Genomic DNA, 21,753 nt, shown 5'->3' with positions numbered 1-21,753 from the left:
TGTTCACAACAGTCACTGTTCTTTATAACTGATGCCTATGCATAATTTAGAAGTTCCTTCAGGCAATTAAAAATGTTAACAAAGTTCGCAGTTTCTTTCTTGTTCATTCCTTTATAGTAACGTATCCAACTCTACATGAAGTGCCACTGTCGCAAATCGATTCCATTGGTTTCAGTATCTGGAGCTGCTCATCACCATATGCAGTCAAAGTATGCTTTTTTTGGACTGTTAATGCTTTCGCAAACAATACAGCCTTTATTGCATTTAAAATGATTTGATAACATTTCTGGTGATTATAAGGGTCTGCTTTGTTCATTAATAAATACTGCCTATGATGAGTAAGATTTCTGGTACTATGAAATTATGTCACACAATTCAATGTAGACACTGTTTATCAACATGTCAACTTTTACACACATCAACAATTTAAAAATACATTATTGAGTGAGTGATACTGTTTGTGATTAACTTTTTAACTTAAACACAAGACTCATCACACTAGGCAGCCGCTAGTGGCTCATCGCAGTCAAGCATGAACTAACTCTTTGTTTACTCTGCTTGTTATGCACCCTGTTGGTAATCAGTGATATTTTATTCAAATATGTAAGGGTGCTGTTCCATTATAGGCTTGGTGAGTGGAGGAAGAAAACTTTTTCTGATGAAACAGCTGAACAATCCACTGAAACCTCCCAGGCATCAATATAATCCTCTTACTTTTTTTACACAGAATTTAATAGTTTCATTATTTTTAATGGCTAGAGCAACTCCTCATTTACCCTTATTGGTTATGCTTGAGTATCCAGCTAATTAATAACCAAATGCATTGAGATTTTCTGTTCCTGTGGTTATAAGATGTTCAGACAGACAACATTCAATTTCCTCCCAGTTATTGAGAGCATATGTACTGAACTGGAAGTTTCTATCTATTTGATTTCCTTTCATATCAACTACTTGAATTCTAATTTTAACCTACAAAACTTTATTAGTATAACTGAATGAGAATAATAATTATGAAAGAAGACAATATTTGAATGTGTGTAATTAATACAGTGGTAATTTACAATGTAATCTGATAAATATACTACTTGGGCAGTACAGTCTTGGCAGAGCTCAGAGGTACCATTAATTAAAGTAAAATACAATAAAGCAAAACCATTTACAGTGTTATTGAAAGATGTTTCTTCAGCAGAAATGTGAAATTAGATCTCAGTTTTGATAACCTCTCACCATTGTGGCTGAGGTGTTAAGGCATATAAACAAGACTGAAATTGTCACCAAGCTTTCAAACCGTAATCCAAAAACCTAGTGCAACATTAGTCTTTATTTCTTCCACAGGACCTTCCACGTTGTACAGCTGGATGACTGTTTTAATTTGTAATTATATGTGGCTAAAGCTATCACAATATCTGAATGAATAAATGCTGTTACTTTCAATATGAAAACAAGAGAATAAAATAACTCTGCTGTGTCATGAAGTTTTTCTTTGGTTTATAGGGTGGAAGACTTCTCATCCATCTTGGTGATTCAGATGTTGAATATGATCCTAATTTCCGTTTTTATATGACAACCAAGCTCTCCAATCCTCACTACCTTCCTGAAGTGTGCATACAAGTGACAATTGTTAATTTCACTGTTACTCGTTCAGGACTAGAAGATCAGCTTTTGAGGTAAGTTTCTGCAGTAAATTTGTAAAAAGTAATAGAAAATAAGAATGCTGAACTTATACATTTTCTCATTCTGTTCTTTGAGCGACTTCATTATAAATCACAGTAGTAAAATTATGCCAATACCTAAATATAATAATGTGTTCCAGTGATGTTGTCCGTCTGGAGAGACCTGATCTGGAGAAACAACGAAATGAGCTAATAACTAGGATTAATAATGACAAAACACAACTGCAGAATATTGAGGATAAAATATTAAGAATGTTGTTTACATCTGAGGGTAACATTCTTGATGATGAGGAGCTAATTGAAACACTTAATAAAAGCAAGGTATGTATACATAGATATCATAAGAAAAGTTCTAGTAGAATGCAAATAATTTAGGAGTAAGGTCTCACCAAATAGTAGAAGCATTGTCGTTGACAGGCATTTAAAAAAAATGAAAACTTTCTAGCTTTCAGAAAAGTCCTGCGATGAACAAGAGAAACACACACACACACACACACACACACACACACACACACACACACACACACTCTCTCTCTCTCTCACTTATGCAGCTATATGGTACCCGGCTCAACTCATTATATGTATACTGACAGTAAACATCAAAAGAAAGCTATATATGATTTTTTAATAATAAAAACACAGACTGTGGGTGTCCTGGCATGCTCGTTTATACTGTCATGAGCAAACCATAATTAAAATTGCAGTTCCAGCAATGTAATAGAAATGACAATGGGATTTTAATTTGCATACTTTACATTACATGTTGCAATATTATGACATTATTAGCATCTATTGTGCCATCATAGGCAGTACTACCAAAATGACTAAGATCAATGTTTCATTTTGAAAGCATGCTGTCATTGAATTCCATGTGAAAGAGGGAAAATGTGCTGCTGAAATTCACCTCAGACTTCAATGTGCCTTCGGAGATGTACGCATGGGCACCACCAGTGCTAGGAGATGGGTGAAACATTATAAAGATGGAAATATAAGTATCAAACATGAGTCTCATAGTGTTCTCGCTTGAGCGACCTCTGCAGAATCCAGCAAGGAAAGAGACAATGAGCTTATTAGAGAAGACAGTAATGTAGTAATGTCACAGTGAATAAAACTACAAACTTCAAAGAAGAATTATCACCCAAAACCTTTTTCAAAAATTTTAGGAAATGAAGATGATTTTTTTATGTGTATTGTGGCAAGCAGTGAAAGCTGGATCCATCATTATCATCCTAAAACAAAATACCATAGTATTAAATGGCACCACTTGGTTTTGGCATTGAAGAAGGAAGCAAAGACAATAATAATGGTTGGGGAGAAAGATAATACGACTTGTATGGAGCTGAAGCAGGTAAGCTAATGCACATGTAACCCCACGAGATGCTGTAAGTACAGAAATGCACATGGCTATGAAAGCATGCAGGTTAAGAAACATTGTAGCTGTTCTGAAAGATTGCTTGAAGATTAATCCCTTTCAGTTTTGGTGTGTGGCTTTGTATTTACCTTGCCTCGTCAATGATGCACAACAGTGCCAGTATGGCTGCAGCAGCAATTCTCTCTTTGTGTTGACTTCTTCTCCAAAAAGATCCATTTAGAAATGCAAATCCTCATCACATCAGGAGGTGGTGATTGGGACTTAGCTTGGTAGGAGATAGAATACTTGTGACTTCTGCATGTTATAACTTTTAATTAACACAACACTGGGCAAGTGCAATTACATACACTCAAAAGACTGACAGGCACCAAGATCTGTGGAAAAAGTACAAATGAGGTACATAAAATCAATGGTCGTTTAGCTTTCAGTTTTCTGTCAGCTTAGATATAATCATACCTCCCTTCAATATCTTTGACACATGAGAACGGTGCAATTTTTGTGTAGGTCATTTAAGGAACCTACGTAAGTGCCATCTGCTAGAAAAGTTTTTGGGCAATGTCTTTTGGGATGTCCAGGGTTGTATTCTGTTTGGTTTTCTTGAACCTTCACAAATCATAAATGCTGGTCATTGTACTCAGAAACTTTTCAAGCTGCACTGTGCATTGCACAATAACCACCTGGGGAAGATCATCCTGAAACAGAATAATGTGCATTGTCACTGTGGAGAAGATCAGAACATTTAGGTGAAAACTCCTTCACATTGTTGAAGATGTTAGACAAGCAGTGCATCTGAAGCTAGAATGCAGTTCTATCACATGGGTATTTTCAAACTTGCAAATGATGAGAAAAATCTCTTCAAACTAATGGAGAATATGTTGAAAAGTGACAGAAAGTATTTTGAAAAGCTGATGCAATTGATTTATCTAAAAAATGAAGATGAAATATTTTAAAAATTGCTGCTGATTACTTTTAGTATGGCCCACATATTAATCAGTTTCCAGTTCACAAGGTTATTATCACACACCAACTTATTTTGTCTTACGCTGATAAACACAATTTGAGAATCAAGTTATTGAAAATGAAAGTAAGGCGAAAAAGTGTGAAAGTTAAATGCGAAGTAATAATACAGCCAGTAAAAAAGAATACAATAATGTACGCACTATATTGAAGAGGCTGCAGGCTAAAAACTGTGCTATGACTAAATTGCAACTTGTAGCTGAAGAATAAAATACTCCTACATGTTATAAATACAGTTATAGAATTGTACTTGGAAAGTAACACAAAGGGCTATAGAATTACCATCACAGTAACAGATTATGGTTTTCAAGGCAAATCTCTTAGCTGGATGTCACCATACTTCGCAAACAGAAAACAAAGAGTACTTATTAATATCAATGGCAAGAAATTTCTCTCTGGCTGGAAACACACTCAATTATGTGTTCCACAAGGTTCAATGTTAGGGCCACTATTTTTTCTGTATTATATTAATGATATGCCATGCCAGGTCCAGTCTGATACTATCCTCTATGCAGATGACTCAACAGCTGTAGTCTGTTGTAATAAGGAGGTAGACCTAATTCACCATATTGAACAAACATTTGGGGAAGTGGTGGCATGGGTCAAAAACAATAACTTTACAAAAACAGAAATTGTTCATTTCACTACAAAGTAATCTGCACAGTCTATAAGTGAAATAAGGTATATGGACAAAAAATTTGAGACTGCAGACTGTGTCAAATTCCTTGGCATATTAGTCAATAAAAACCTGTTATGGAGTTACCATGTGGACAACATACTGGGTCGACTGAATAGCCTTGTATATATTATGAATATCTTGTCTAGTATTACTGATTTAGCTGTAAGAAAAACTGTATATCACACATATTTTGTTTCTGTCATTAGGTATAGTATAATTTTCTGGGGGTCTGAAAAAACAAATTTACTTAGAGCTTTTCGACTGCAAGAAAGAATCATCTGAGGAATGGTGGGAACAAAACCGAAGCAACATTGTAAACCTTTATTTATAAAACTAGATCTAATGAGCGTTAATCATATGAAAAACCCCATATTATATGGGCGTGAAATTTGTAAATAAAATATGGAGAGGTATGGATGACCTGAATGTAAAAGGCACCAAAAGAGACCTGGAATAATATCTGAAAGATAATGTTACTATAGTATAGAAGATTTCTTGAATGGCAACAATGCACTATAATTGTAATTAAAATACCTCTTTGAAGATGTTACACCATATGTATTATTAGTTTATTGTCTATTTTTGTATTATATTATATAGTGTAAAACTGACAAGTCACCTATGTCACAATCTTTGATTGTATAAGGCATGTTATGTGATAATAAAAATGGAAATGGAAATGGAAATATTGAGAAGCTAAACATGTGACAATAAAGGGTTATGGAAAAAACTAGGTAAGTAGTTCACTTTCATTTAGCCCCTAACATGGTTCTGAAACCTGTTCCACAATGTTAACGTGGTTTTTAAACCACATCTGCAATGTTATGATATGAAATGTATATGGGAGAAGGCCATGAGAAACAGTAATTTATTTCTACTGCCTGCTGTCTGACTTCTCCACTTGTCCATTCTCTGATACTTGATTTCATGCGTAGCTGTGATATTTTCAGTCATTTTTATTTTCATCAGAAATTTTCACACTAAGTAGATTTTCCCACATGTATTTCACCCGTAGTTTTATATTCTCAGGAACCTACATGTTATTGTCTTCAGTAATAATGAATAGTTACAAATCAAAAACACATATTCTGTGTTATCTCTCATAAATAAAGGAGCAACTGAGGAACCTATTACTTAGCTAAAATTTGTCAAAACTCATGTCTTACTGCCATAAGCCGCTATGAAAAATCTTTATTATTGCATTGCGTTTTGATCACCACAATTTATCACCAGGCAAAAATAGTTTTTCAATTACAATATTTATGTGGCTACATCAGGATGTTATATAGAGTGTAGATGAATGTAATACAAGTATCCACACGAGGACTGTAATTGAAAACTTTTCATATAATCCTTGCAGCGTCATGTGGATATGTTATGGAGGGGCATGTGGTCATCACACTGTCCTCCTGGCCATTTTGCCAGCTTTGCAGAGCATGGAGTCATTACATCTCATTCAAGTAACTCTTCAATTGGCATCAAGAGGCTGTTTGCACCCTGTGCCAGTCCTCCCATCAGAGAAAAATGTCCTCCCATCAGAGAAAAATTCTTGTCAGTACCAGAAATTGGACTCAGGTCCAGCACATGGCAGTCATCTACGGTGGCCACTCAGCTTAAAAAAAAAAAGCACCCCGTCTGCAGGCCACAAGTGTCCCATCGGGACCCTGTGACTGCTGTATCATCCTCAGTTGAGGATGCGGTGAGGAATGGCGTGTGGTCAGCACACCGCTCTCCCGGTTGTTGTGATGGTTGTCTTTGACCGGAACTGCTACTATTCAGTCGAGTAGCTCCTCAATTGGCATCACGAGGCTGAGTGCACCCTGACTCAGCTTCAAAAGCAGACAAAAATGTCCCATGGATTATGATAATACGTGATAATTAAAACTGATAGAAACAATAAAACCTTCTTCTTAGTCAGTGATTGCAGTGCAGTTCAGTTCTCAATACATATCTATATCTACTGAAAATGTAGTTAAAATTTAGAAATATGGTATTCAAATATTAATAATTATTATTAATATTATTTCAGGAAACTTCTGGAACCATTGCAGCCAGACTTGTTGAGGCAGAAGCAACTGAACAAAAAATTTCTGTTGCTAGAGAGAAATACAGAACTGTGGCTGCTCGTGGTTCTGTTTTATATTTTGTTGTTGCACAGTTGGCAGAAATTGATCCCATGTATCAGTACTCACTACGATATTTTAATCAGGTAACCTAAGAGGGACTCTTGCAGTATATAGAAAGTTGACTTACACATGTTTTAGTTCAATTATAATCAAATAAGTCTTCAATTTTATCCTCTGTATCTTCATTAAAAGTTTGGTATTAGGTAGTTGTAATGTTTAATGACACACAAAAATACCTAAAAATTAAAGAGATATAACTTCAAGCTTAGTTACCACAACATAAGATATGTTGCAGTTTTCTTTTAACTCTTGATGTATAGACCTGATGGGGTCTCCTGGAAGATGGGTAGACTGCTACAAACATGATATTCCATATATTTTTCTCAAATCAATGTCTAAGACAATCTTATTGTCTCACCAGACATCTCGTCCATCAGAGCATTAAAATGAGAAATAACGTGAGTCTCACTAAATTACAGTGTGCACTTCAAAAAACAAAGGAGTATCGAAGGTCCTAGTTGGCACTGGGTGCCAAACTCAGCTGTAAATAGCACTATAACAACAAACACACTTCACTGTCTTGTTAGATTCCAAGTATCCATGACAGCATAGCTAACAGCACCTGAAGTAGATGGCTGAGCTGGTTGCCCAAATATTGTTCAAAAAAAGTAATCTGCAGCTTGTTTCAACGCCAGAAAGCTCACTATTATTTACAACTTCCTTTTCATGTATATTATAAATGGTCTTCCAGTATTCTACACACAGGTGACCTATTTTTCCTGCCCCCATTTTTACTGCTTTTCTTTCATCAGTGGCAAATTAATTTTCTGTGCATGTCACATAAATAATCAGCTTTTAAGCTTAAGTTATTAATTTGTTTTCCTTTGTTTTTATTGTGTTACTAACTCATTAAATAGTGCTGCTGCTCAAATGAAACTATATGGTTCCAGAGACTTCTTCAAGTCTCAGACACCTATGATGTTTACATCTAGACTGAAGCAAAAGATGAAAATTTGTATGAAAGCATAGACATTTGAGTCTTGAAGAGGTTCCAAGAATCACTTGTTATTTCCTGCTGCCACTTACTTTATTTTTCCCAAGTGCATTTTGCCTTTTTCTTGCTCTAAGGTATCATCTGTGAGATCTATAATGATAGAGTTTTGTTATTTTTAGATTATCAAACAGTTCACGTTGCAATTTTTTTGTGTAAAAAAGTGAAGTAAAACTTGCTCAAATAGGTGCGTGTAATTTGGAAATCTGCCCATACTGTACAAGTATTTCAGTCCTGACACATTCAGCGCACTTTTACAAACTAATTTTTTGTATAAAGAGGAACAAGCTTAATGTGAAACTGGAAAGCAAATCTTAGAACATACCTAATAATTCATTGTATAATGTGGAAAAGAGCCTATACAGTACTACTGTATTACAGTTTATTAGTTATCCATGACTCTACTAGGACGTTACTTTTAACACCTCTGTTAAGCAGCATAAAAGCAAGAGAAGAGGTCCATCACAGCGCGGCGCTGCGGGTGTGGACCTAGAATGGCTCTGCTCTGTGCAACTATGCGTAAGTTACACTCAATGTCGGGATAGTACATCAAAGGAACACTGTGTTATTGTGCACTGCCCTCAAAATCGCTAACAATATGACGTGAAAAGTGCAGAAAAATGGCCAAGGAAAGACTCACTGTACTGCTGTGTGGATACATATTAGGTGAAATGGAAAAGCCACTGGTGATTGGAAAGGTGGCAAAACAGCATTGTTTCAATGACATAGACATCAGTAAGCTTTCAGTCATATGGTGAAGCAATAAAAAGGCATGGATGGTGAGTGGTCTTATGGAAGAATGGCTGGGCTCTTTCAATGCCAAAATGAAAAAAGGTAATCGCTAAGTTCACTTTTTCCTAGACAATGCAACCTGCCACCTGAAAGTAACATTATCAAACATGAAATTGGCTTGGTCCCCTCCAGATTCAACCAGCCCCGCACAACCCATGGGTCAGGGGTTATTTACACATTCAAGTGTCATTATAGGTGATTACTGATGCAATCTCTTATTCTTAGTATTGAAGAAGCCCAAAGTGTGTTTGCTCTTGCACGTTCAGTTTCTGTCCTGGATGCAGTAAATTGGATTGGCTTTGCAGTAAAGGAAATAAAACCTAAAACTGTCACCAAGGGCTTCACAAGGGGTTCAAGAACAAGATGCTTCTGTGGCCATCAAAGTTCAAGAAAATGCAGCAACAATTGCTGGATTAGTGAAAATGTGAAACATTTTATGTAGTGCAGATGATTACATTCAAAGTAATGACTTTCTATCAACTCACTCCACTTTCACTTCAGCCACAGATTTAATGGAAATCCACAACACTGAGGATGACAAAGAAGAAGAAAAGGAAGAAGAAGAGGAGCAAAATGATGTCCCTATAACAATTAATATGCCTGAAGAAGCCATTGCATGCATAAATGACGTTATGCAATTTGCAGTACACATAAATTCTCCCAACTTGTGGGAACTATTGTATGGTGCAAAAAATTGCCTAGGAAAAACAATTTTGAACAGGAAATTAAAACAAGTTTCCCTCCTTGCTATTTGGCAAAGAAAGTGAAATGTAAAGCAAATAAATGGGGGATTAATAAACAAATTTAAAGTTCGAGTAAAAGTATAGAAATGCCATGCTATTTATCAATTAGATCAATTAGTGTAATAGTCCAGTGTTCTATTGTCCAATATACAGTAAATGAACATCTACTGTGCTGGAGTGAAAGTATGTAAATACAGCATATGCATAATTAAAAATTTTTACTGTAGTGTCAAACGGGGTGATTTCAGACATTTTTGTCATTGTTTTGATTGTAACTTTCGTATATATTGTTAGATTAAACTGATTGTTATGGAAGTGGTAGGGTATATGTGTAACAAATAAAATATCCCAGAACCAGAAAGTGTATGTGTAGGTATATTTATCTGAGGCAGTTAAATAAAGTGCCCAAAGTCACCCCATGGATTGGGGTGATTTTGAACACATGTGGTTTTTAAATCTCTGTCTGAAGTTACAGTATATAGAGGGTGAATTCGGACAGTTACTGCCTTTTTTTAAATTCTACATGCTTTTCATTTGATTTTGGTGACATTTTACACATTTTAAGGTAGCCCTTTGTTACAAATAAGTGATACGGAACGATGGTTTCATCATAGTTGATCATGTTGCTAGGTGAGAGATTTTCCAGCTTTGCCTTGATATTGGAGAAAAACATCTTAACAGTCTCTTTGTTCACTTCTGCATGAGCTCGTTTAATATTTTCGCTTAAGCGAACGGAAAGATCTTCTGACTGTCATTTGAGGAATAAATGCACCCATTCTTCTCCTGGCAAATTATTACAAAATTTCTTCTCTTTTTGGCCAGATTTATCAAGGTAACCTTTAACTAAATATCTAATACCCAATTTAATGAAGGAAAATCCCCAATGTGCAGCCCTGCAGATACTTTGCTTCAACATTTCTTCTTCTTCTTTATTTAGCACCGGGTGTCGTCCCATTTTTTTCAGATGTGCTTCCTGCACTTTATTTTGTATGTTTGATTTAGGTATAACATACAAATCACATGCTTTTCTGAACGATAATTTACCACTCTGAATATCACTAATAAGTTTATCTAAAAGTTCTGGGTCATAATCACACCATATTGTAGCACCTATCCTGTTCTTATACGTTCTTGGCATTGTCTGAAATCACCCCACACAGTACACAGTTCTACAAAAACCATCGTTATTTTATATCCTTTCAGGAGAAAGTCGACAAATTTGCACAGAAATTTTCTCAATGCTGTTAGCTACGGAGCATGTTGACAATTAGGGTTACAATAACTTCTCGCTCGACGCACCAATAGAAAGTTTCCACTTTACGATAATGTGTGGATTTTTAACACTGAGACTGTTCGTCAGATATTCATCTAGGGAAACAATTGACCCAAAATAAAAGTTGTTGAAAGTGATAAATGCAATCTTGTGCTTAAAATAACTGGCGCACGGATGTTATGCAGTGGCAAAGAGCAAATAAGCCATACTGTCTGAATTCGCCCCAGTGTCCAAAATCACCCTGTTTGACGGTACTTTTGTGCATGATACCTGACAAAATTTTATGTAGCCCAGTGAGTTTTGAGTAATCTGGAAACTTGTTGAATTTGGAAAATTATTTTAGTCCCAGGTGATTCCATTTTGAGCAAGTTTTACTGTAATTACTTACCATTTGCTGTGATTTGCCTTTCCTCTCATCTGGTCTGGAAGTCGCATTACCACTTTATTAGCAACATATAGGCACAATTTTGAGTTCCGACATTTTTCACAGTGTTCACCATGTTTCTCCTTCTTTTTTATGATGTACTATTATTCTTTTGCCATTTGATATAACTATTTTTTCAGACCATTTGCTTTTAACTACGTAAATATTGTAACTTGATTACATGCTTATTTGTGGGTAATAAAGTAGTAATTCGACCCCCAAACCAGATGAGAGAAGAAGCAGATCACAGCAGATTGTAAGTAATTATCTTTTTTACACAAAAATTGTGCTGTGAACTGTTTGATAATCTATAAAAAAGAAACTGTATAATTATGATCCCACTGATGATGCCTTAGAGCAAGAAGGAGGTCAAATGTGTCTGGGAAAAAGAAATTAAGTGGCAGCATCTGTGCCTTGGTTTCAGGCAGGATTGACTGTTTCATTTGATGCTGAAGTGCTGTTCCAATAATTTGGAGAGCCTCTGCAATGTTGTTTGAGTTTAGGGGGAATATCAAGTGGGGTAATGTGTGAATGGGAATTTCGAGTAAGGAGGGAGGTAGCTGTGCAAAGTCACTGCACCTGGGTAGTGTAGTGGTTAGTGAATCTGCCTTGGGAGGGGTGAAAAGCCATTGGAATTATCAACAATCAACTTAACAACTCCAACAACTGTGGATTTGACAATAATGTCAGTTCTTTTTTAATGTTTCATATGTCAATCTCTTTCCACATTACATACACCCTCAAGATTAAGATGCCATTGGAACTGTCACCAGTCAAGGTAGCAACACCAAAAATTTTGTTTCAATACCAATATCCTAGTTATTAAGCCACATATGTGCTGTAGGAGTGCTAGGAGTGTCCAAAAGTTTCTTTCTGTTTTTCATTCTTTTCTACGAATATACTCTGCAAGCCACTGTACAGGGCATGGTGGAGGGTACCTTGTACAACTACTAGTCATTTCATTCCTTGTTCCAATTGCAAATAAAGCAAGGGAAAAATGACTATCTATATGACTCCACGTGAGCCCTAATTCCTTCATATCTTATCTTTGTTCTCCTCATGAAAAATATATGTAGGTAGCAACAGAATCATCCCCCAGTCAGCTTCAAATGCCAGTTCTCCAAATTTTCTCAATAGTGTTCCTCAAAAATAACGTCACCATCCCTCCAGGGATTCCTGTTTAAGTTCCCAAAACATCTCTGTAACACTTGCATGTCATTCGAAGCTACAGCTAACATATGTAGCAGCCCCACCTCTGAATTGTGTCAACATCTTCCTTTAATCTGACCTGGTATGTATAACAAACACTGGAGCAGTACTCAAGAATAGGTCATATGTGATCTCATTTCTAGATGAAGCACAGTTTCCCAAAGTTCTCTCAATAAACCACAGTCAATCCTTCACCTTCCCTACCACAATCCTCGCATGCTCATTCCCTTACATATAACCCAGGTATTTAAACAATGTGACTGTCAAGCAGGACACTTCTAATGCTGTATCTGAAAATTAGAGATATGTTTTTTCCTACTCATCCACTTTAACTTGCATTTTCCTACATTTAGAGCTAGCTGCTGTTCATCACACCAAATAGAAATTTTGTCTAAGTCATCTCATATCCTCCTACAGTCACTCATCTTCAACACCTTCCTGTATGTCACAGCATGATTAAAAAACAACTGTAGATTGCTGCCCACCTTGTAAGCCAGATGATATGTGTATAGAAAATAATAGCAGTCCTCTCGCACTTCCGTGGGCCACTCCTGACGATACCTTTGTCTCTGATGAACACTCACCATCAAGGAGAACATACTGGGTCCTATTACTTAAGAAGTCTTCAGGCCATTCACACATCTGGGAACCTATTCCAATGCTTTCCAGACATCTAGAAATATGGAACCTGCCCATTGCCCTTCATCCATAGTTCGCAGTACATCATGTGAGAAAAGGGCAAGCTGATTTCCACACAAGCAACGGCGAGCTGATCTCCACACAAGCAATGCTTTTTAAAAGCATGGTGATTTATGGACAAGAGGTTCTTGTAATCATGAAAATGTGTAATACTGGAACTGAGAATATGTTCAAGGATTCTTCAACAAACCAATTTTTGCGGGTCCATTTGTTTACCCTTCTTATGTATTGGAGTCTCCGACTGGGATTTTGTGCTGCATAAGAGATCTGCAATAAATGCAAGCTAAGTAAGGGGTCAATACTGTAAAGTACTCCTTGTAAAACCAAATTGGAATTCATCCTGGCCTGGTGATGTATTTATTTTCAACTCTTTCAGTTGTTTCTCTGCACCAGGAATGCTTATTACTATGTCATCTATATAAGAGTTTCTTCGATGGTCAAATTATGGTATATTTGTACATTTCTACTGCATAAATGATTTCTTAAATGTGAAATTTAAAATTTGTCTTTCATTTTTCTACCTTCAAATGCCACACCAGAGCTGTCAGTGAGGGACTGGATGGATGTGTAAGACCCAGTTAACAATTTTATATAGGACCAGAATTTTCTTGAGTTTTGACAAAAACTGACAGTGTAGTATGAAGTATGACAGTGGTAGTTGTTGCCTGCTTCATGCATAGATCTTTCCACAGACACATGAATCTCTACTGACATTTGACTGTCATCCTTTTCACATTATCTTTTGAACAGTGAGTGCAACAGCCTTTGCTTCTCAGTATTTTCCAGATTTCATTATTAAACCAAGATGACTTTTTTCTGTCCTTAATCGATTTACTAGGCACATAGTTTTCCAAACTATGATTTACAATCTTTTTGAGCTTTGCCCATAATTCCTCTGCATCCATCTTACTGGAACTAAGTGATATCAATTCACTGTCTACTCCTTCTAACAGAAGGAGAACAGCCTTCTAACAGAAGAAGAACAGCCTTCTTGACTGATTTATTAACTTTCATAACCATATTGGTATGATGACATCATGATCACTAATCCCTGTCTCTATGGTATGCTGTCAATAATGTCCAGCATGTATATAGCCAGAAGGTCTAACATATTTCCATTGCATATTAGCTGCCAAACTAGCTTCTCAACTAGATTTCAGAAAAGGTGTTCAAAAGTGCTTTCCAAGACTGTCCGTCTGTACTCCTTGCTATGAACCCATTCATGTCCCAAACTGTTCTTGCTGGGTTAAAGTCACCTTTCAACTAGTGTTGCATTATGTACTACTGATTGCAGACTTTCTTTGAATGACCCTAGAACTATCACAGCAGAACCAGGTGACTGGTAAAAACAGCCAACAATTAGCTTGATGTCACCTATTTTTGTTATAGGCAACCAGATTACTTCATGTCACACTCAACTTCAACCTCGATAGAGACAATATTTTTGTCAACTGCAGTGAACACTCCTCCTCCTATAATGTCCAGTCTGTCTTTCTGATATGTCCTATGACTTGCTAAATATCTCAGAACTTTCTACTTCGGGTTTCAGCCAGCTCTCAGTCCCAAGAATAATTTGAGCATGCAGGACTTTCCTAGAGTGCAGTGAATTCGGGAACTTTGTTGTGAATACTTTGACAGTCTACTGATAAAATTTTGACAGTTGATGGGTTTTTACTCTGAACATGGTCTGACATCCCCTTCTGTATATCAGCTGGTGAGTGTTCATCAGAGTACCTCAAACCATTGCCTAGCCTAAAAAAAAACCTGTGTGTACTCTACAAGTACTCAGCTACTTGAGTACCTGAGTAGCTACTATCTTCATGTTGTGTACTCCTGACCTGTCAAGTGTAGTCCTACAATACAGGTCTGGAAATCTGCAGCCAAGACTGTCACAGAGTTTACAAAGCCTTTGGTTCAGACACTTCACTCAATTCCAAAAGAAAGAACACCAATCAACTCTGGCAACAATGCTGCAAATTGCATGCTCTTCTTGCCCCTGTGCACAAGGCCAACAGCCTTTACCACTTCTGGCAGCTGCTCATATGAACTGAGAAAGGCATCAAAACCCATGCAGCAGATATCACTGATGCCAATGTGAGCCACATTTGCAGACGACTGCATCGTGCACTCTCGATAGCCACAGGCAAGGCCGCCTCTACATCTTGGCTGAGGTCACCTGGCAGGGTAAGAGAAGGACAGGAGGAGGCACTTGCCCCCTGGCCTCCTCCCTCTTGAATCTGAAGTACAGAGTTTTCATTCATTACAAAATTCCCATACACTTCTAGAAGTGATTTCTCATGATTCTGCAAATCCTTTCATTTAGCCAGCTGCAACATACAAGATAAAAATGGCAATTTTAAAGTCTTGCGACCCCCCCCCCCCTGCCCCTCTTGGATAAGGATACATTTCTGTTGATAATGCCCACGCCACCACCCATACCTCCAGGGTTAAAAAATGTCATCAGAACTTTAACCAATGAGCTTAACGAAACTGATAACTGAGTTCAATGCTAATATCAGTTGTTTTTTTTTTTTTTTACTATTACATTTCCTTATGAATCCCACAGACCCACTCCTCATTCCTTAAGCATGTTTTACTCCAGCATCAGTTACTTTTTCCAGATAGTAAGTCATACACATTCCAAGTTGGATAAAAATGCTCCAAGCATTCCAAAGTTATGTTATCATTTTACAAATTTCCCATCTCCACCTTCCATTCCCAGGAGTGCTGCAGATACTTTAGTCCTATGTTACTTTTCTCCAGGTGGTTTTCTGCAGAATGTGTACGATTGTTGCACATTGGTTTGAAGCAAGGGAAGAGACTCAGCCAAGCAGAAAAAAGTAAAAAATGGACCCACATGATCATGTTGGTTTTGGTGGAAAGAGCTACACCTTCTATCTTCTATCTATCTGTTCCAGCTCCTACATACGTACAAATTGAAGTCTTCCTCCATGGTTTTCTGCCTGGATTCTCAGCCTAACCTCAGGAAATGCTGTATGGATTTTGATATAGTTTTTACTAATAGAAAGACTGATTTCAAGGAAGGTTTATGAATGAAATTTACACGTATTTCATGAAAATTCAAACTGTGATGATCCAAAGTCTCTAGCCACTGTGAAAAATCATACCATTGCCATTTACTCTCAAATGACAGAACTCTTTGGAATTGGGTAGATCAGACAAATGCAGTCTACCAGTGTTATGTGGTAGAGGTTGCTTTGTACCAGAGCTACATGACAGAGGATGCTTCATACCTCTACTGTCAAAATGTGGGGCAAAAATAAATGTTTAATGTCAGTGGTAGGCACAAAATTTCATCTGAAATTCATACCTCTACCCTCAATGTGTTGGCAAAAATGCATGTTTAAAGTTGGTGGAAGGCATAAAATGTCGTCCAACATCATACTGAATGCTTTCTCTGAAAATTATTTTGAACAATTAGTTCAGGAGCCCACATGAAGTGTAAGTGGTAGTGAAAAAATATTTGACTTCTTAGTAACAAATAATCCAGAGCACATAGGGTGCATCATGACAGATACTGGGATTAGTGACCGCAAGGTCTTTGTAACAAGACCGAATACCGTAACATTAAAATACACCAAGAATAAACACGCAATATATCCATTTCAAAAAGCAGATAAAAATTTGCTTGAGACCTTCATAAGAGACAGCCTCTATTCCTTCCAATCTGACTATGTCACCATAGACCAGATGCAGTTTACATTCAGAGAAACAGTATCTATGACAATGCAGAGATATATGCCAAATAATTTAATAAGAGAGGGTACTGATCCACTAGGGTACACAAAACAAGTCAGAACACTGTTGCAGACTCAAAAAAAAGAATAGCAAACTTTAAAAGAATGCAAAGTCTGCAAGATTGTTGTGTTTTACTGAAGCTCAAAACTTAGCATGGACATCAATGTAAGATGCTTTAATAGTTTTCACAGTGAAACTCTGTTCAAAAATCTGCCAGAAAATCCAAATAGGTTCTGGTAGTATGTAAAGTACACCAGCAGCAAGACACAAATCAATCCATACCTCCACTGTGCAATAGCAGTGGTAATGTTACTGATGACAGTGCCACTAAAGAAGATATGACAAAAAGGCAGGAAAGCTGCACAGATCACATCAATACTCAAGAAGGAAAATAGGACTAATCAGCTGAACTACAGATCCATATCACCAATGCCAAATTGCAGTAGTGATTTTGGAACATGTACTGTGTTTTAACATTACGAATTTCATCAAAAATAAAAGATTTATTGATAAATAACTAACATGGATACAAAAAATATCTTTCTTGTCAAAACTAACTAGTTTTTGATTCACCAAAAGTAATGAGTGGTGTTGACATGGAATCTCAGATTGATTCCATATTTTTAGATTTCCAGAAGGCTTTTGACACCATTCCTCAAAAGCGACTTCTAATTACATTGCATGCCTACACAGTATTGTTTCAGTTGTGTGACTGGATTTGCGATTTCCTGTCAGAAAGGTCACACTTTGTAGTAATTGATGGAAAGCCATCATGTAAAACAGGCGTGATACGTGGCATTCCCCTGGGAAGTGTTACAGATCCTCTGCTGTTTCTCATGTATGTAAATTAGTTAAGAGACAATCTGAGTGGCCCTCTTAGATTGTTTGCAGATGATGCCGTAATTTACCATCATCAGATCATCAAAACCAATTGCAAAATTATTTAAACATTTAGAGGAGATACCTGTGTGGTGCAAAGTACATCAATTGACTTTAAATAATGAAAAGTGTAAAGCCATCTTCATGAGTACTAAAATGAATCTGCTAAATATCGGTTACATGATAAAGTCACACAAAACTAAAGGCTGTGAATTCAAAAATAACTTAAATTGAAACTATCACATAGACAATGTTGTGGGGAAAGCGAACCATAGACTGCAATTTATTTACAGAACACATAAAAGTTGCAATAAATCTGCTAAAGAGATTGCCTACATTATGCTTGTCCATCCTCTACTGAATTGATGCTGCATGGTGTGGGATCCACATCAGATATGATTTATGGAGGGCACTGAAAAAGTTCAAAAAGGGCAGCTCATTTTGTATTATTGCAAAATAGGTGAAAGGGCCACTTGTATGATACACAAACTGGGGTGGCAATAATTAAAACAAAGGTGTTTTTCACTGTGGCATGATATTCTCATGAAACTCAACTTTCTCCTCTGAATATGAAAATATTTTGTTTGTGCCCAAATACATATGGAGAGATGATCATTGTCATAAGATAACAGAAACCAGAAAGAGTTAAGTGTTCAGTTTTTCTCACATACTTTTCTAGAGTGGCACAGTAGAGAAATAGCTTGAAGGTGGTCCGGTGAACCGTCTGCCTGCCACTGAATTGTGAATTGCAGAGTAGTCATGTAGATGTGGATGTAATGTAGATGTTGGCTGACTGAGGGCACTTCATACTTCATTTTATGGCAGACAGTGCTCCATAGTCATGTTACTTTGTAGACATTTGTGCCAATATTGCATGTCAGAGGGCAATTCTTACCAATTTTATGTGGCAGAGGGTGCTCCACACCAATTAAGTGTCGCAGAAGGTGCTTTGTACAAATTTTACATGGCAGAGGGTGCTTCATACCAATATTGTGTGGCAACAGGCGCGTTCACTGATGTTGATGGTAGAGGGTGTTTCATACAAATATTGCATGGCAGAGGGTGTTTCGAAGAATTGTTGTTGCATGAGGGAGGGGGCTTCATACCAGTGTTGTATGACCGAGGGTACATTTCTACCTAAGTTATGAAGCAAAGATGCTTTGCACCAGGGTGCTTCAAAGTGATGTTACATTGTGGAGACTGCTTTGTGGCAGTAGTATGTAATAGAGGGTGCTTCTTACCAGGTTACATGACAGAGGGTGCTCAGTAAAAGTGTTGCATGGCCAACAGCATATCGTACCAGTGCTGCATTGTGGAGAATGCTTCTTATCAGTTTTAGTGTTTTGTAATGATGCTTCAAGGCAGAGAGTACTTTGTACCGATGTTCCATGGCAAAAGGGGTTCATACAAAGTTTGTGTGGCAGAGGCTGCAATGCACCATGTTGGAAGGAGGACGGAGCTCCACATTGATTAAGCATGGCAAAGGGTGTTTGACCCAGTGCGGCATGGCAGAGGAAGCTTTGTACCATTGTTGTGTGGTAGGGAGTGCTTCTTTGAACATTCTTTAGTTTCTTAAGTATTACTAAAATAAATACAAAAAATATATCCAGACAGTAGTTGACAGCTTAAACTGGGTGCAGTACCATGGGTTCCTGGAAACCCACTTCAGTAGTAGAGAGTCAACACATCCCGCAAAACTCTCACAACACACCACACCCCGTCAAGGTTTATGCATCCCAGGACAACTGGGAATTTTTTAGGATTCAAGGAATTTTTCATTGTTAAGTTTTCAATTAAATTTTTCTGATTTTGACTGGTAAGAACTGATACTCCAACAAAGAATTTTACTTTAGACTGCTACTGTAGCAATAAAACATAAATGAGATAAAAACAACTTAAAACTTAAGTTGCATAGAAAATGCTCCAATACAAGAACAAAACACGATGTGCACACAAATGTCTGCCGACAGCAAAATGTGTCAAAGGCTTTAGGATGAAGACTATGTGCAATGTTTTGTAACAACAAACTGCTTTCAATGAGCATGACATTACATCTGTTTAGGAAATTTCTAACAGTTCACAGGAAAATAATAGGAACGGTGATTTGAGAAGCTTTATTTTCAAAGTAAATTTCCTTTCATACAAGGTGAATTACCTTATCTGTGATGATGTACAATGAGTTTTTAAATCACAGAGCATTTGACTCTCATTCAAAATTTAGCAGCCTGAGGACCAGACACTTTGAAAAGTTTCAGGCCTAGAAGACCAGATATTTAAAATTTTACTCGACATTTGTGTTTAATATATCTTAAAGGATTACATATGCAAAAAAGATTAATATTGTATGTGAAAGTATAGCATTTCTTGTAGCTGTACCCTATCTATATTAATTTAAACCATCAATGTTTCCCATTTGTATATTCACGTTACTTAACAGCAGTGTTGCTACTGGCTGGCTACATCAGTGTCTTATGCTCTAAATATCTGCTGTCAAAAAGCTCTTAACATTCAAAGGATTGATAAGTTTTACAGTTCTGAGTGAAAGTATACTTCATGAAACATGGAGGAAGTGTATTTTCAACAAGGAAAATTTGTCTTTTCATCCTGGAAAAAGTGTCTTTTCACCTGGGAAAACGTGTATTTTCACCTGAGAAAATTTGTATTTTTACCTGGAAAAAAGTGCAGTTTTAGCCGCAAAATCTGGGAAAAATTGAGAACATTTTTCTTTTCCAATGTATACACCCTACTTGTGTAAGTATCCATGCAAAGTTTGGGATGTATCCATTCAAAGTTTGGGATGGGAGTGCAAGAACTGACTTGTGATGTACCACACTACACGCTCTCTGTCAAAGAGGCAAATATCACTTGGAAGATTACTAAATGCACTTACACCTGAAAAGCATTTTATTAAACACCACTTCCTGTTGCTGTGTAATGAGGCTCACAGTTTCTTCTTTCTACTTCCTTTCTTCTTTCTTCTGCTTTTTCTGTATGCCATAAAATATGTTAACACCCTTTCTTCTCTGTACACATTAGATGTTCTTGACATAGTTACAAGCCATTTATTTTGTCCTTTTTCCTCTTTTTTCTCTTGTTATTGTTTTTTCCTTATTTCCTGTGTCTCTGTTCTCACTCCAGTATTTTGGTCCGCTTACTTAGGCCAGCTTCAGTCAGCTACCCCCCCCCCCTACCACCACCACCACCACCACCACCACCACCACCACCACCACCACCTCCACCACACCTCCACCCCCAGGCTAGTATTCTTCCATGAATGGTGCCTCAAAATCTGAATAGCTTCCTGCTGTCATTGCTACACATGCACTCCCCAACTGCATCTCCAGTTCACTTCCTGAATACAAAACTGCTCTTTTCCTCCTCTGCCCAACTGTTGAGCCAGTCTTCTATGAAGTTTGCTAAAAATTCAGTTGGGTGGATCAAGTCTTTCAAATCAAATTTGTTGATTCTTCTTAACCAACCATCTTGACACCCGATGACTACAGTTCTCCTTGGTATGCTACATGATTTGTGCCTGCAATTCCTTTCTAATACACCCCTGTATAGCTTCTTTGGTCTTGTTATTTTTCTTGTTGATTTTGTTGCTCAGTGGTTCCATTCAGGTATAGAATCCGTCACATTTCTTGACTATTTTGACTAAAGTCATCTCAGTTTTGGTGACATGACACAGCACCTCTTATATGTCGTGTTCTGCTTTTCATTTTCTAACATAAATCTGCACTCCTTTTGATTTCCCCTCCACAGAGCTGCAACTGTTTTAGATTTGTTTTGTAGTCCTGCTTTAAAATCAGAAAATCTTTCCTTAGTTTTTATTATTAATCCCTTGTACATTCTTCCAGCTTAAAAAATACTGACTCAAAAAATTCTGTAAGTTCTTCCCTCTCCTATAGCTATTTTGGTCTCTTATTTTTCCTTCTTCCATATCATTAAACCCATTAATGCATTAATTTAGATTTATAGCCACACTTCACTACTAGTTGTTTCTTACTTTTGATGATCTTTATGTGGCCTTGAGTAAGGTGCACTATAGTATGTAGGA

At 37.0% G+C, this 21,753-nt stretch overlaps 1 protein-coding gene across 1 annotated transcript in view; it reads left to right on the top strand.

The window, feature by feature from the left end:
- Positions 1 to 21,753, top strand: part of LOC124613475 (dynein axonemal heavy chain 6-like) — a 984,594-nt gene that overhangs the window by 714,372 nt on the left and 248,469 nt on the right. Inside the window, exons 109-111 of the mRNA XM_047142181.1 lie at positions 1,495 to 1,667; positions 1,814 to 1,994; positions 6,771 to 6,950. Of these exons, the coding sequence (XP_046998137.1) occupies positions 1,495 to 1,667; positions 1,814 to 1,994; positions 6,771 to 6,950 (534 nt within the window). The remainder of the gene's footprint in view (positions 1 to 1,494; positions 1,668 to 1,813; positions 1,995 to 6,770; positions 6,951 to 21,753) is intronic.

Source organism: Schistocerca americana, chromosome 4 (assembly GCF_021461395.2).
Source record: "Schistocerca americana isolate TAMUIC-IGC-003095 chromosome 4, iqSchAmer2.1, whole genome shotgun sequence".
Lineage (NCBI taxonomy): Eukaryota > Metazoa > Arthropoda > Insecta > Orthoptera > Acrididae > Schistocerca > Schistocerca americana.
Note: the sequence above shows the minus strand (reverse complement) of the source record. Positions and strands in the feature narration are given on the sequence as shown.